Source organism: Rhincodon typus, chromosome 3 (genome assembly GCF_021869965.1).
Source record: "Rhincodon typus isolate 14 chromosome 3, sRhiTyp1.1, whole genome shotgun sequence".
Classification (NCBI taxonomy): domain Eukaryota; kingdom Metazoa; phylum Chordata; class Chondrichthyes; order Orectolobiformes; family Rhincodontidae; genus Rhincodon; species Rhincodon typus.
Window position 1 is genome coordinate 55,268,771 of NC_063334.1, and position 15,649 is coordinate 55,284,419.

Sequence of the window (15,649 nt, forward strand, 5' to 3'; positions counted from 1 at the left end):
TTTTTTGAAACTGTACAGCTGCATAAAGTGAAAATCCTCATCTAGACATAACTAATTTCATTAAATAAATGTTTTCTCATCACAAAATAATTTCTCAAAAGCAATGACTCATTCCAAAACTTGCCATTTTAAATATGTATTGTGACATGCTTAAAATTAACAACTACAGTAATATACAAGACAAATTAAGCAATTGGAAAATAATGGTATAAAACTTATAAGAAATTTAAGAATATATTATATTAAAGAATTGAAAATCAGCAGTCTAACATCACTGACCAGTTTGCTTCAATATTCTCTGGGGAAATGGTCAAATTATGTTTCCATTAAGAAACGAAACCTGGATTAATGAGGTGTTGGTTCTATTCATAATATCCATAACATTATTTACCACTTACTCTCAAGGGTAATTCTGCTTTCTGTTATAATCTGACCAGAGAGTTATGGGTCTCCAAAGCTGGCATTTCTGATTAAAGTACAGAAAGCTATTACAGAGTAGAACAAATAAAAAGTTTGTTTATAAAGCCTATAACTAATACTTAAATCCAGAAATTAAATTACTGTACAAGCACATAGTGAGTTTGCATGCTGAACGTAGGCATTATCAAACTAATACTTAGTAGTTCATATAATTATCTGTCTGCTGCTCAGATCGAAGCATTAACCTTTTCAGAACAGATCAATGGTCTTATTAAGATATTGGACAAAGGTAATTTCAAGTGAATGTGTTACATTTCCTCAAGGCAACAATGTATAATTTTTAGATTATTGCCATTAAAACAGTAAATATATATTTTTTTTACAATTTAGCAAATAATTCCATGTTGTCAATATGTTAAGAACCTAGCAAGATTTTAGTACATTTGAAACCTTTGCATGAATTATATTGTAAATGTTTATGAAAGGCCACTTACAAATGTGTCAGTTCCAAATATCGAAAAGGCTTCCAGGACAAACTTGAAAATCTGTTATTGGCAAGGTTGCTGAAATAGAAATAAAACTAAATTGTGTGAGAGTTGGTTATAATGTTTGGGCATGCTGAACTTAAAGATATTGAGGTTATCAAACTAATACTTAAGCATGGTCACATGATATTTCTGTCTACTATTTAAATTAGCATCAATGCACTTTATTTCAAGAGTTCACATAACATAGAATGGACAGAATCATATAAATTCGCAGCCAAAAAGGAAGCCATTCATCCCATTGTGTCTGCATTAGCCAACAAGGAGCTATCCAGCCTCATCCCACTTTAGAACATTCGGCGAGCAATTTGAAAGGCAAATGTTATGTTTGTCTTTATTGCAAGAGGCTTCAAGTAGAAGATCAGGACTGTCTTATGGCAGTTGCCCAGGGTTTTGGTGACACCACACCTGGAGTGAAAAGTTTTGATCTCATTATCTGAAGAAGGACATTCTGGCTTTGGAGAGAGTGCAATGAATGTTCGCCAGACTGATTCCTGGAATGGCAGCTCTGTTTTATCAGGAGAGATTTGGTTCATGATGTTTGTATTCACCGGAGTTCAGAAACACAAGAGGGGATTTCATTGAACCATGTTACATTCTGACAGGGCTTGACAGACTGAATGCAGGGATGATATTTCCTCTGTCTGAATGAGTGGGAGTGTCGCTGTCTCAGCTTACAGGCCATTCAGCAATTCCTTTGGAGTCTACTTTGATGGGGATGTTGCAGGGTCCCCGTACAGAACTCCCATCTACCCTGCAAAAATGGTTCTCTGGTCATCTGACAATCTGGACCATTGATTACAATGCAAGCACCAAACCAATTCCATCATGTCTGCTCATTTGAACGATCTCTGCGTCCAGTCAGTTATAATTGAACTGTTCACTGGCACAGCCCATCAGCGTGGAACTAATGCAAGCATTGCTTAAAGTTAGCAGATATCTCATAGAGGGGAGGGTAACTGTGTTTGGAGTAGGTGCTGGGAGTCGGACCTGGGAAAGACACAAAGGATGTACAGAAGGCACCAAGATTTTCGGACAATGCACGGGAAGGCTTGGTAGTGATGGAAATTGGATGGGAGGGGGCGGGGGGGTGGGGAGGGTGCAGTGGTGGGTGGAAAGACGGGGTGACATATCTCCACTGAGGCCAGTATCCCATCACCAAGTCACCCTTTATTTAATTGTACATTGTACTTAACACTGGTCCAGCTTCCTCAGAGCTGGCTCTCAGATTGAACAGAATCTCTGACACTCCTGTTTATATCTGTTAGCCAAGTGTCCCTGATTGGACCAGGTTAACAGCCCCAATCAGGGCTCTCATATTCTATGAAGACCACCTGGCTGACCTCATTATAATCGCTATGTCCCTCCCTCTGAGTCTGTGGACATAGGCCAGTTGTTTGTTTTTGTAGGTCCTCCCAAAGTATTTTAGCACTGGGTCAGGTTCCTCCAACTCTGTTTCTGACATGGGCTGTGTGTATATCACAGTATCTCTGGCCTTCTTGCGCCGAGAGCGTTTCGGAAGAAATTCACTCATCTTTAACCAGCAAAGGCACCAAGGTGGCGACATCTACCATATCCATCTCAGATTCCAAGGTGTCTTCAACGCTTGATGGAGAGGGAGAACCCATGGGTTCTGGAAGAGTCAGAAAGGCTATAGAGGAGCTGGGCACATTTTTCTCCCGCACCATTTGTGAGATTGCAGCTTTCATATGGTCCATGTCCTTGTTCAGAACCGTCGCACCTATCTGAACTTTATACATCATGGGACCTGACCTCATGTCAACCATGCCTCATACTCATCCAGGGCCATTCCCATGGTTCCTACACTAAACTTCGTCCCCTGAAGTAACTGTCTCTCTCGCTTATTGGAGTCTTGTGGCTGGCATTGGCATTCCTGACACCATTTCACCCTCCGTCCCCACTTCCGGGACGATCAGATTTAATCTGGTACGGAGTTTTCTCCCCATTAGCAACTCTGCTGGAACTATCCCTGTCATTGCATGAGGGATGGTTCTGTAATCAAATAGGAACAAAGACAGTTTGTATCTAGTGAAGTTTTAGGCTGTTTCTTTAAGCCTGCCTTCAGAGTTTGGACTGCTCTTTCTGCCGGGCCATTGGATGGTGTGGAGCTGTCTTTTTATGTTGAATACCATTTGACTTTAGGAATTACTTAAATTCCCTGCTGGAAAATGATGGCCTCTTATTAGTGACAATTACTGATAGGAGCACAGGTGGCACAGTGGTTAGCACTTCTGCCTCACAGCGCCAGGGGCCAGGGTTTGATTCCACCCTCGGGGGATTGTCTGTGTGGAGTTTGCACATTCTTCCGAGTCTGTGTAGTTTTCGCCTGGGTACTCCAGTTTCCTCCCACAGTCCGAAGATGTGCATGTTAGGTGGATTGGCCTTGCTAAATTGCCCATAGCATCGAGGGATGTGTAGGCTAGGTGGATTAGTCGTGGGGAATGTAAGGTTACAGAGATGGTGTAGGATGTGGGTCTGGTTGGGATGTTCTTCAGAGGGTCGGTGTGAACTTGTGGGCTGAATGGCCTGCTTCCGCCCTGTAGGGATTCTATGAAACACTTACAGGAGTCTGTGAAAGATGCATGCAGTTTTGTTATGGTTGTCCCCATGTTTGACAAATGAACTCTGTGCGTGTCCAGCCACTTTAAGTGGGTGTATTAATGACTAAGAACATTGAGCCTATGAAAGGACCTGCATAGTCGACATGTAGCTGAGCCCAGGGTTTACCCAGCCATTCGCACAACTATGAGGGAGTTGCTGATGGTAATTTTTGTCCTTGTTGGCACTCCGGGCACTGCACCACCAACATGGCTATGTCTGCTTCCAATCCTGGCTCCTATACATAACTTCTCACCAACATCTTCATTTTGGAAACCCCTGGATCACTCAGTGAAGTTCAGCTAGTATCTGGCAGCGACCTGTACTCAAGGCAATCACGCCTGCTCCTCACAATATGCCGTCCTGTACGGTGATCTAGTCTCTCCAAGTCCAAAAAGGTTTCATTTCTGGTTGTGACAGCCGTTTGGTTTCCCCATCACCACTAGCTTTTGCAGTTTTGCCAGGACTCGATCTTTCTACATGCAAAGTCTGATATTGTCAGCTGTGACTGGAAGTGTCCAGAAAATTTAAAATCACGTGGACTTTTCCAGTGGCAGTACCGCTGGTGGTTTATCTGCCAGTGGGAGGCACTCAATGCATTTGCATTTGCAGTTTTGCCTCCCGGATAGTGTTCCAACTTGTAATTATGCACACTTTGAATGAGAGCCTATCACTGAATTCAGCCTGAAGCTTTGGGAAGCACTCCCTTGCCTTTCAATAGACTTAGCAGGAGCTTGGGGTCCATTATTATTACAAATTTATGTCCCTAAAGGTATTGGTAGACTTTCCAGGGTGTGCACTCTCCAACATATGGGTCTTTGAGTTCTCTTACTCAATTTAGGTCTAGTGGGACTGTTTTGTTGACTTAAGTCTACATACCAGCAGCAACTGCAATGGTTTGCTGGCCTGGATCTTAAAGAAAATTTTTACCATTTGGCCAAGGCTTGGCTTTGTTTTGGGATTTTGCTGTGAGTGGACTTAGGGCTCCTCTGTTCAGGATATGTCCTGAGTGAGGTTATGCAATTGCCTTTACTCAAGTGGTGTTCCCTGAGCTCAGTTGGACTGATGAGGGTGTCCACTTTCATCAGAATACCCTGCAATTCATATGCTCCACTTGCTGCATTTTCCAATGATAAAGCCAGTTGTAGAGCCTGTTTGAAGTCCTGTTGGGCTTCAGCTAGTAGGCACTTTTGCACAGTTACAACATTAATCTCACATAACAAACAGTCTAATGGCATCTCATTAAGGGTTAAACCAAAGTCACATGCGTCTGCCAGTCAGTTTAACCTTGATAAAAATCCCAATACAGATTCCCCTAGTTCTCAAATTGCTGAGTAAAACCAATAGTGTTTCATAATTAGAGGAGGCTTGGATTCATAATACTGCTTAACTAAATCCATCAACTATTGAAAGATTTTAGTATCTGGTGCCTCAGGGAAAATTACGCTCCTAATAACCAAAAAAAGCTGCAGCTCCACAAGCTGTCAAGAAAATTACTCATTGCTTTTCATTTGCCCCAATGTCATTTGCCTGGAAAAAAGGCACATTCTTTCCACATACTGGGCCCATGTCTTCGACAGCAGGATGGAACGAGTCAAACTTTCTAAATAATGGCATGATGCCAGCAATGCTTACCCCCAACTCCAAGATGATTATTGCAAGTGAATTTCAAGGAGAATGGATAGTACTGATTACTGAGGTCAGCAAACCCTAGAAAAGTCTTGTGGTGACACAGCAAGGAAGAATACTTCAAAGAATAACAGAAAACATTTCAGCTCTGGTTAGAGATGCACTGTAACAAAAGAAATCTGAAGTTCCAAGGCAGAGGGCCAGGCTGCACTGTGAGGCAGTGGTCTGTAGGGCTGGTCTCATGTCCAATTTCAGTCAGTAATTGAACATACATTGGAGATTGCATGAGTCAAACTAAAATCAAACTTTAAATAGAGCAGTAATTCAGGCTGAAAGGTGTGGCATGGTGGCTCAGTGGTTAGCACTGCTGCCTCACAGCACCAGGGACCTGGGTTCGATTCTACCCTCAGGCAACTGTCTGTGTGGAGTTTGCACATTCTCCCTGTGTCTGTGTGGGTTTCCTCTGGGTGTTCCAGTTTCCTCCCACAGTCCAAAGATGTGCAGGCTAGGTGGATTGGCAATACTAAATTGCCCTTAGTGTTCAGGGATGTGTAGATTATGTGGGCTATAGGGAATGGGTCTGGGTAGGATGCACTGAGGGTTGGTGTGGACTTGTTGGGCCAAAGGGCCTGTTTCCACATTGTAGGGATTCTATGAAAAGTTTTTTTTTAAAAAAAACAAGGTGCAGCTTGGATCAGGCATCACTGCAATAATGGCTAGAAAAATAAGGAATTACTGGCATCAAGAGAAAAACAGATGAAATCTGTGAGCAGGGAGCTGAGAAAGTCACAAACCCAGTCATTTCAAACAGATAAGCATTAGGCAATTTAAAGAAGTGAGCAATTCTGGCCTAATATTGAAATTTTTGAGGTGAGCCCATTATAGCTGCAAAAGGCAGGAGATCATCTATTTCAGCATTGAAAGCATAAGAACTCTCCATTAAAGTCACAAAAAGCAGGAAAAGCCTTCAGGATAGCAGAAAAGTGCAGGACAACTGTCATTACAGCAAAATAAACATGTTTAAGTAAGTTAAAATATCTAATCACATTAGGAAGCCATAATACCAGAAGTAGTATATTAAGGAAGATTTAATTTCAAAAATGGGCCAAATAGAACACAACATTGGACATTCTGGAGAAAACAATTATTGAGATATAGAATGGCTTCTAAACTGGATGCTAAGTCAGAAGCTGAACAAGTAAGTACACTTTTGGATACAATTAGGAGTATAGCAGAGAATATTATTGCTCACCAAAGGGATAAAAGAAGCATCATACACATTTGAGGACATACTGAAAGCCTTTAACAATTATTTCAAGCTCAGAACTAATAAAATTGTTGAAAGGACAAGTTCTGTGCAAAAGGAGGATGCAGTGCACACAACTTCAAGAAGACACCATTAAGATGTCAATGTATAAAGATTTATGTTACTGCAAAGAAAAATGTACTTGGTCAGGAAGAGATGATATCCTCCTTCGTAGAAATACAGGAGATGAAAGGTCCTCCAGTTCAGAAGACCACAGTTAGACCACAGAAAGACAGCCCAAGACAACTACCTTCAACCCAACAAACTATCAATCTTTTAAGTCCAAAGCAAACATATTCAGGGAGGATAGTTAAGCATCCAGTTCATCTGAATTTTTCAAATCAAAGATTTGGTGTGGTAGATGGGGCAATGGTAAATGAAACTATATAAACAAATATATATCAACAATAATTACCAGAAAAAAAGTTTGGGGAGTTGCAAAATATAGGTCTGAAAGGATTATCACTTGATTAAATATAAGTACTACCCACTGTGATGGTGTCAGGTGGAATTTGCAGTAGAACAAAATAGGAATCTCTCTCATGGGAGGCAGACTTAAGACTAGGTCCTCCCAACAATACTGTATTAATATCGAGTTTATTCTTATAATCCATAAATAGTTATAGATACATAATAAACTGCATCTTAATGACTGCAAAGGACTCTTCTTGTTAAACCAGAAGGTAGTTACTCTAGCATACACTGGGACCTCAAAAACCCCCAAAGAACCCACACACTTAAAAGATACAGATAGCAGCACACATAATAAAATTTGACATCTACTCTAATGATTTCTGCAGAACTCCTCCAAAGCAATCCTGGGAATGGAAATGGTGTTTCAGGACACTACTGTATGCTGTATAACAGCTCCACTGTTTGCATGTAGTGCATGTGTGCATGGGCTGTGCAGCTAAGTCGTCAACTATGGCATAATTAGGGGGCCCTTGTCATTGAACAGCCACTCTTTGTTTTGCCTTAGTGGCTCAAATATACCTAGGAGAGGGAGCAGCCTCAGAATGATGGCACCATAACTGTCACCAAGGTACTATGTATTGACTTGCATGATTTGTTGCATATGGTCACACATTGGCTGGACATTATGAGAGTCCTTTTTATATTCATTCACAGGATGAGGACGTCACTGACTCAGCAGCTTATAGGGACCATCCCTAATTACGCAGAGGGCCATTAGGAATCAACCACATTGCTGTGAATCTGGACTCACATGTAGGTCAAACCAGGTTAGAGCAGCTGTTTCCTTCCCTAAAGGACATTAGTAAACCAGATGTTTTTTTTCCGACAACTGACAATGATTTCATAGTCATCCATAGATTTTTAATTCCAGTTTATTTTATTGAAATCAAATTCCAATATCTGCCATGATGAGATTTGAATCCAGGTCCCCAGAACATTATCCTGGGTCTCTGGAATAATAATCTGGTTAGTTTTAATTATCCTTTATATTGAGAAGAGGGTACAATTAACATGCTGCAGTTGCAAGGCAATGACACCCTGCACCATTGGGAAGCCTACAGTCCTAGTAAAGCCATATGTTCTTATATGTTTCATAATTTATCCAAAGCCATGAATCATAAAACCAGAGTTGCAGATAATGTTTTAAACTATTTAGTTGGGAGGAGAGGGTTCTATTAAAGGGAAGATTTAAAAAATCGAAAGAGGTTCAGGGTCATGAACGATCATCAAAATATGACAGGAAGTGGCAAAAAGTATAAGCAGAAGAGTCTTATTGATCATGTGATGAAAGTTAAACTCTCCTTGCACAGCACAAGCAGGCAAATCTCATCAGTGTACACATCTAACATAACCAACCCTGATTAAGCTAAGGATAATTTTATGGTCGTCTCTCTCCTTGATTGGTTAACTTAGGCAAGCTAGTCATTCTTTACAACTTCAACACAAGAGGTAGTGCAGGTCACCAGCCATGAGAAGGGGGTCACTGGAAAAAATAGGATCAGCAATAAGGCAACAGCAATGATGCCCTCCTGAAGAAGATGTGTGTGTGTGAGCATGTAATCACCAGCAGTTTTCCACTTATCTAATCACAACAAAGCACCTTGGATACATCCCCACTGTAGACATTGGCATCTAATCAGTTATGTTATTACTTGGCAAAGGGGCAGGCAGAATGTACATTTAACAAAAGCCATTCATGGCACTGACAGTGACCATTGTATTATCATTTCAAAATAAGAAGTTCTATTCCCAAAAGCTCACAGGGTATGAATGTCCAGAAGCATCTCAAGTCTCTGGCTAAGATAAAGAGTTGTGAGATATTTCTCTCTGAGAAACATAAGAGTCATCTGTGTACAGTGAAAATGAACACTCACCGCATAGAGAATGACTAAATGACCTTCAGTAATATATTGCATTCCAGTGATCTAGATGTCGTACATCTACCTTTCATGAGCATCAATATTGTTTTGGTATAAAATCCAGAAACTACTTGAGGGTGCTCAGGCTTCACTGAGGACTTTTAATATCAACTTTGAGTTCTAATAAAGAGTCACCAGACTCAAAATGTTAATTCTGCTTTCTTCCCACGGATGCTTCCAGATCTGCTGCATTTCACCAGCAATTTAGGTTTTTATTTCTGATCTCTGGTATTCACAGTTCTTTATTCTATCTTATTTGTCTAATCAGTGCTGGAAATCCTGAATGGAAGATCTGGGCCAGTATTTATGCTTGTGAGAGCAATGATCCACACACGGATAGTGCAACCTGTAACGTGATGCTATGATGTAGCCTACAAGAGCAATGTTACAGATTGATGGTGAAGAGCACTGTGACAAATGTTGTAATCTCACCATACATTGCTTACCCTGTTTCATATTAGACTCACTCCAGCAACTACTGAAACAATATGCAGGAAAGAATTCATTTCTCAGACATTTTTAACACTTAAAGCATTAAAATTGTAACACACATGTAATTCTGCTTTAACTCGTGTCTCGTTAACACTGTAACGAGATTGATGAATAATGGACGCTGCTTGGATAACACAAACTTCCTGCTGTACAAGTATAGCGATTTTCTGCAGCGATTTCCCAATAACACAATTTTCTACGGCGATTTTCTATTGCGCAAGGTCACACAAGAACGCAACTATCATGTTATAGGAGAACTATTTGTAACTAGAAGACTAATAAAACTGTAATAAAATTGTTTCAACTGCATGCATATAAGTAATTTTAAAAAGTCTCGAGAGACTGGTCTAATGCCCGTGATAGTAATCCTACAGCTGATTTATAGAAGAAGGAGTATGAACTGACAGATCGTAGGGTTATTCATCATCAGCCAATGGTTTTCTCCTTTGGTACAAAGATACAGGTACAAAAGTGTGTTCACTTTTGTACAGGGCTCCTCTTAGTGTCTGTGCCCTTGGAATAGGTTTTCAGATCAATAAACCAGCTAACCAATTTTTGGATATTCTAATTGTATTGGTACAATGCTTTTGAACGTTACGTTTAACGACCTATACCAAGAATAATGCTGGTCCGAGAATGAAAGTGTGAAATGGTTGGAAATGCAGAGCAGGTGACCCTGCATCAGAAAGACAATGATGGATTCATGTTTATTTTGAAGGAGGAGGTGAATGGAATTCTTATTAACCTGTCCCGGTCAAACTGAAGAAACCTATTTAAAAGGACTGAACCATACAAAGAACTATATTTCAAATGTATTAACCACTGTCAAAAAAGAAGTTGGTGCCATTAATTTCCTTCGGGCATTCTGCTTGCTTGTAAGAGTTAATCCATGGAAGTACTAGTGAAGTGATGCAAAGGGCGTGAAATCTGAAGACCAGTTTCACATATACCACCCTGCATCTCGGTACCTTTAGTCTCATTGATCCCAGCTGAAAGTACTCGTATGTGAAATCAGTTTCAAAACTAGATAATGATCGTCTATCAAATATCTTACCACAGTCATGAAGAATGATCATTTGGGAGTAGTACATTGGCATAGCTAGTCTGTTGAAGAGTCATTAGTCTCATGGAGGACAGGGAGAACTCAACGTTTGGCAGAGAAAAAATTGTCAAGGAAAAGAAGACAATCATGACTCACATGTATTGAAGCCGAGGGTTATTATGGAATCCTTGTCGTGAAATAAATGTCAATCCACAATTAACCAATGTTCTAGAAAATGAAGAAGATTTCAATAAACAAATTTTTCATGAATAGTTTTCAAATATCTAGGAAATACAAGGATTTAATCTGTTGGGAATACTCACAGATTTCTCAGTCCAGTGTAAGGTTCTATGTCTCGTTCATTGATGCCTGACAGGTTGGGTTGATTTGCAATGTAGCTGTTGATCAAGAAAAACATGAATGTTAGCAATTTCCCCAATTACTTTTAATGGAGAGTTTTATCAGTTGAATTGTAATTTGATTTTTTTTTTGCTCAGTCATTGGTTCAATTTTAGTCTGAACAATTTAAAGAGAAAACATTCATAAGAGACAGTTTTGAAATTGAAAGGAAGTGAAATATGAATATAAACTGTTTTTTAGGAATTACTTAACAGTAACCAAATGTGCAGTGTAAATTTATTATAATACAACAGAAAGCTAGTAGCAGAAGCTATGTTAATAGTTCCAGCTGGGAATCTTTAATTGGCTGAGCTCGTCCTTGTGCCAAACAGTACAGTCAAAATAAATTATGATTTTCTGATTTCCACCTCTGTTTTCAACTTCACTGGTGGAAGTTATAACTTGGGAATAAGGGCTAATGATATCATGTTATGAAGTGAAAATATAGTAAGTTTTTCTTTAATGTTATGTCTCAGGACTCAAATTGGTACTATTTCCACAGCTGTTTTCCAAACAAAAAACCTTGTACAAAGAAACCAACTGGAAATCTCAAATTTCAATGAGTGTTCAAAAATTCTGATGTCGAAGTACAGCAAGACATTTTCCAAAATAACAGTGATACTCAGCAGTCACCAATATCCAATAACACTCTTCCAACAGCCAGTAACAAAATTCAACTGCTGTTCCAGCTTTTTGGCAATCACGGATAAGTCAAATTTCTCTGTAAGGTAATATAAAACAAACAACTGCGGATGCTGGAGAACTGAAACAAAAACAGAAATTGCTGGCGAACCTCTACAACGTATTTTTCCCTCAATCCTAAAAGAAACATATTAGCAACTGTATTAGTAGCAAAACAAAGTCCAGGCGTTAGACATATCCCTCTGCTATTATTTAAGAAATAATGATTAGTCTTCCACAGTCATGTGTTCTTACCTCTGGATAACACAACAATTAATTCATATATTTGCAAAAACACTGCAGAAATTCAGATAAATTGCAGCTTGAACTGAATTGAAATGAAACATGTAGGAATTCAAGGGATGCAGAGCAGTGTTCCCTTTAATTTTCCTTTTCTGTGCAATGCGTTTTTTTGTGATGCATGGTCACTTCTGCAGTCAGTCAACTGTCCAGTTTTCAGGGACTGCTGCTTAAAGGTGACCTGTTTGTCGCCAACATGGAGCAATCCAGATTGCCACATAGCCTTGTATCCACACAGCTTAGAGGAAACACAGGTGGGGACTCTAACCAATGTAAAATAAAATATAAAATCCATTAGTCAATTATTAAAACTGTAAAAATTGTCACTGGAAGGTTGAATAAGTATCTCAAATAAATTGCACTTCATACATAATCTGCTAATAAGGAAACTTGCTGTCCTGTACAGTCTGGCCAATATGTTTATTTTATTCATTCATAGGATGAGTGTGCTGCTGGATAGGCCAGCATTTATTGCCCATACCTAAATGCTCAAAGGGCAGTTAAGAGACAACCACATTGTTATTGATCTGGAACCTCATGTAGGTCAGGCTAGATAAGGATCCTTCCCTAAAAGACATTCGTGATCCAGATGGGTTTTTCCAACAACTGTCATCAATTTCTTGGTCATCGTTAGACTCTTGATTCCAGCTTTATTTAATTGAATTCAAATTGCACCATCTGCCATGGCAAGACTCAATCCCAGTTCCCCAGATCAATACTAGGGTCTCTAGATTAATAGTCTAGTGATAATACCACTAGGCCACTGCCTTCCCTGACTCCAGACCAACAGTAATGTTGTTATTTCTTAAGGAGAGGCTTAGTGACTGAGTTTGTTGTATCAAACTGTTACGAGGAACAATAAGAATTAAACCTGTGGACTAGCTGGCATCAATCTAAAGGCACAATAAATAAAGGCGTACACAGCCCAGTCATAGCAATGCATTCCTTCACATTAGTATTTGAGGATATGTTTAAAATTAGGACAGTTGTCCAACAAATTAGTCAAACAATTGTCTGACATCGTTATCACAGAATCATGCCATCATACCAACCAGCAGGACAAACATGCCAGAAGTGGCAGCACTATGAAATACAATTGGGAAGTTGTTGTCTTGGGGGTGTCCTCAATACTGAATCCCAATCCCACAAGGTGTCTAGGCATCATATCAAACATTGGCAAAGAAACCTCCTACTGGTAACTATTTACTGCGACTCCTCTCCTTGAATTGAAGAAATGGTATCTATCCAATTTGGACAATACTTGGCTGAAGTATAGGGCAGTAAGGCTTGAGAATAGTCTAAGGATCGGTGATTCAATGCCCATCATCAAGAGTGGCTCAAAAGCACAACTACTGATTGCATGACTAAGTCCTGAATGAAATACCTGCCTGACTGGAACTGTGACAGATTCTAGAAGAATCTACATGAGAGACTAAACTTTTATGACTTTTTCCTCATTAATTCACCTGTTGCAAATATATCTGTCAATGCCAGTGTTGCTACTGGTGACTACTGTACAATTTTTGCAGATAGCAAGTTCTGTCTTCACACTGAGCATATCATCATTGTATTAGGTGGCACATCCGCCATATTAAATGGAATAGATTCAGAACATAAAACTGGGTACCCATGAGACACAGCAAGATATCAGCAACAATAGAGTTATAGTCCACCACAATCTATAATCTCATGTTCTGACTTCCCTCTCATTCAGCACCGTTATCAAGTCAGTAGATCAACTGTGATTTCATTAGCAATGCTTGAGGGCAGGCCAGGTGTAGCAAAAACTAAATGTAAAGATGGGGTGAAGAGAAATAACACAGATCTAGAGGAAATTCTAAACAATTTAAGTAAGATGCTATAAGATTAAGCTAAGTGACTTCACAACCAATGATTGTACCATATTAAAGGTATGCAGTTTATTTACATGCAGTCATGAGTAGTGGTGGACAATTCAGCAACTAACAGTGGCAGAGGAGAAAACTCTCTCACCAGAAGGGTTCAAAATCAATTAGGATTGACTGATTGCCGATACTTAAAGTTGACAAGATACCAGGAATGGATGAGAGGCACTGAAGGATACTGATGGAAGTGAGAGTGGATATTGTTAAGGCACTGACCATAATCTTTTAATCTTCCCCAGATTCAGTGGAACTGAGAAGACTGGAGAACTACAAATGTTATGCCTGTGATCAAAAATGGTTATAAGGATAAGCCCAGCAATTACAGACTAGTCAGGCTAACTTCAGTGATGGGGAATCTTCTCGAATTAATTATTTGGGATAGAATTAGTAGTCACAATGACAAAGGTAGGTTGTTTCAGAAAAGCAGGAATGCTTTCTAAAGGAGAAATCATTTGTAACTAACTGGCTGGAGTTTTTTTTTAAATGGCATAGAAAGGGTCATTGAGGATAATGCTGTTGATGTGATGTACATGGACTTTTAAACAGCATTTGATACAGCCGCATATAACAGACCTGTGAGAAATGTTATAGGTCATAGAATAAAAAGGTCAGTAGCAATGTGGATACAAAATTAGGTGAGTGATAGGAAACAAACAGTGCTCGTCAATAGATATTTCCAGGCTGGAGGAAAATTTGTAGCGGAGTTCTCCAGGGGTCCGGTATTGGGGCCATCACTTTTTTTCTGAATGATATAAATATTAATGCTGGGGACAATTTCTAAGTTTGTAGATGACACAAAGCTCAGAAGCATTGTAGATAATTCTAATTAATCTGTTCAGCCATGTTATGGCATACAACTGGACAAGTTGAGACTTGAACCCAGACTTCCTGGCCCAAAGATAGGGATACTACCACTGCACCACAAGAGCATCCTTGAGAGTAATGTAAGCTGTGCTGAAGACACTGTTTAACTATAACGAAAGGGCATAGGCAAGTTGATGGAGTGGACAGATAGGTAGCAGATGAATTCAATGCAGGGAAGTATGAAGTGATGCATTTTGGTAAGGAGAACATGGACAGATAATATAAAATAAGGGACAAAATTCTTAAGGGTAGAGGTACCTGGGTGTATGTGTGCATCACTGAAGGTGGCAGAACAGGTGGAGAGAACAGTTGAAAAGCATTCCTTTACATGATGTTAAAATGATTATGAACAAGAAGGCACAGATTTAAAGTAAGTAGCAAAATAGCAAGTGAGAATAAACCTTTTCACACAAAAAGTGTTCTGGGTCTGGGATACACTGCCTTGAAATATGGTGGATGAACTTTGAATTGAGGTATTCAAGACAGCATTAGAGGTTTATTTGAATAGAAAGAATGTGCAAGAGTGTGGGAGAAAAGCCAGAGAATATCACTAAGCCATAATGCTTGCTTGGAGAACCAGTGCAGGCATGATGAACCAAGTGGCCTTTTTCTATGCTGTAATGCTTCTGTGATTCTATGATTCTATAAAAGAGTGTGGAAACTTCATTAACATTCCTATTGTCAGTGCTAGCAGCACACACCATTAATGCAAGTGACAAAGTGAAGGATTTAGAACCATCTTCAGCCATAAGTGCAGAGTGGATGATACATCTTGGCCAACTTCTAGGATACCATGATCATGACACTAGTACAAAGATGGTTGTAGCTGTTGGAGATCAATGAACTCAGCTACAGGATATCTCTGCAGTTCCTCACGGGGTAGTGTGCAAGGGTCAACCATCTTCAGGTATTTCGTCAAAAACAAACAAGGGGTCAAACAAAGTTGTGTTATTGCAGGAACCTTCTTCTCTATTTTCATCATTACAATATTGTACCTCACCTCCAGCAAGTTACCAACCAACATGGAAATAATCTGTAGAACAGATGAGAAACTG

General features: G+C 39.6%; 1 protein-coding gene across 1 annotated transcript in view; it reads right to left on the reverse strand.

The window, feature by feature from the left end:
* ntrk2a (neurotrophic tyrosine kinase, receptor, type 2a) overlaps window positions 1-15,649 on the reverse strand; it is a 227,657-nt gene that overhangs the window by 194,699 nt on the left and 17,309 nt on the right. Inside the window, exons 2-4 of the mRNA XM_048595207.1 lie at window positions 10,770-10,844; window positions 10,603-10,674; window positions 915-983 (exon numbers count right to left, since the gene is read on the reverse strand). Of these exons, the coding sequence (XP_048451164.1) occupies window positions 915-983; window positions 10,603-10,674; window positions 10,770-10,844 (216 nt within the window). The remainder of the gene's footprint in view (window positions 1-914; window positions 984-10,602; window positions 10,675-10,769; window positions 10,845-15,649) is intronic.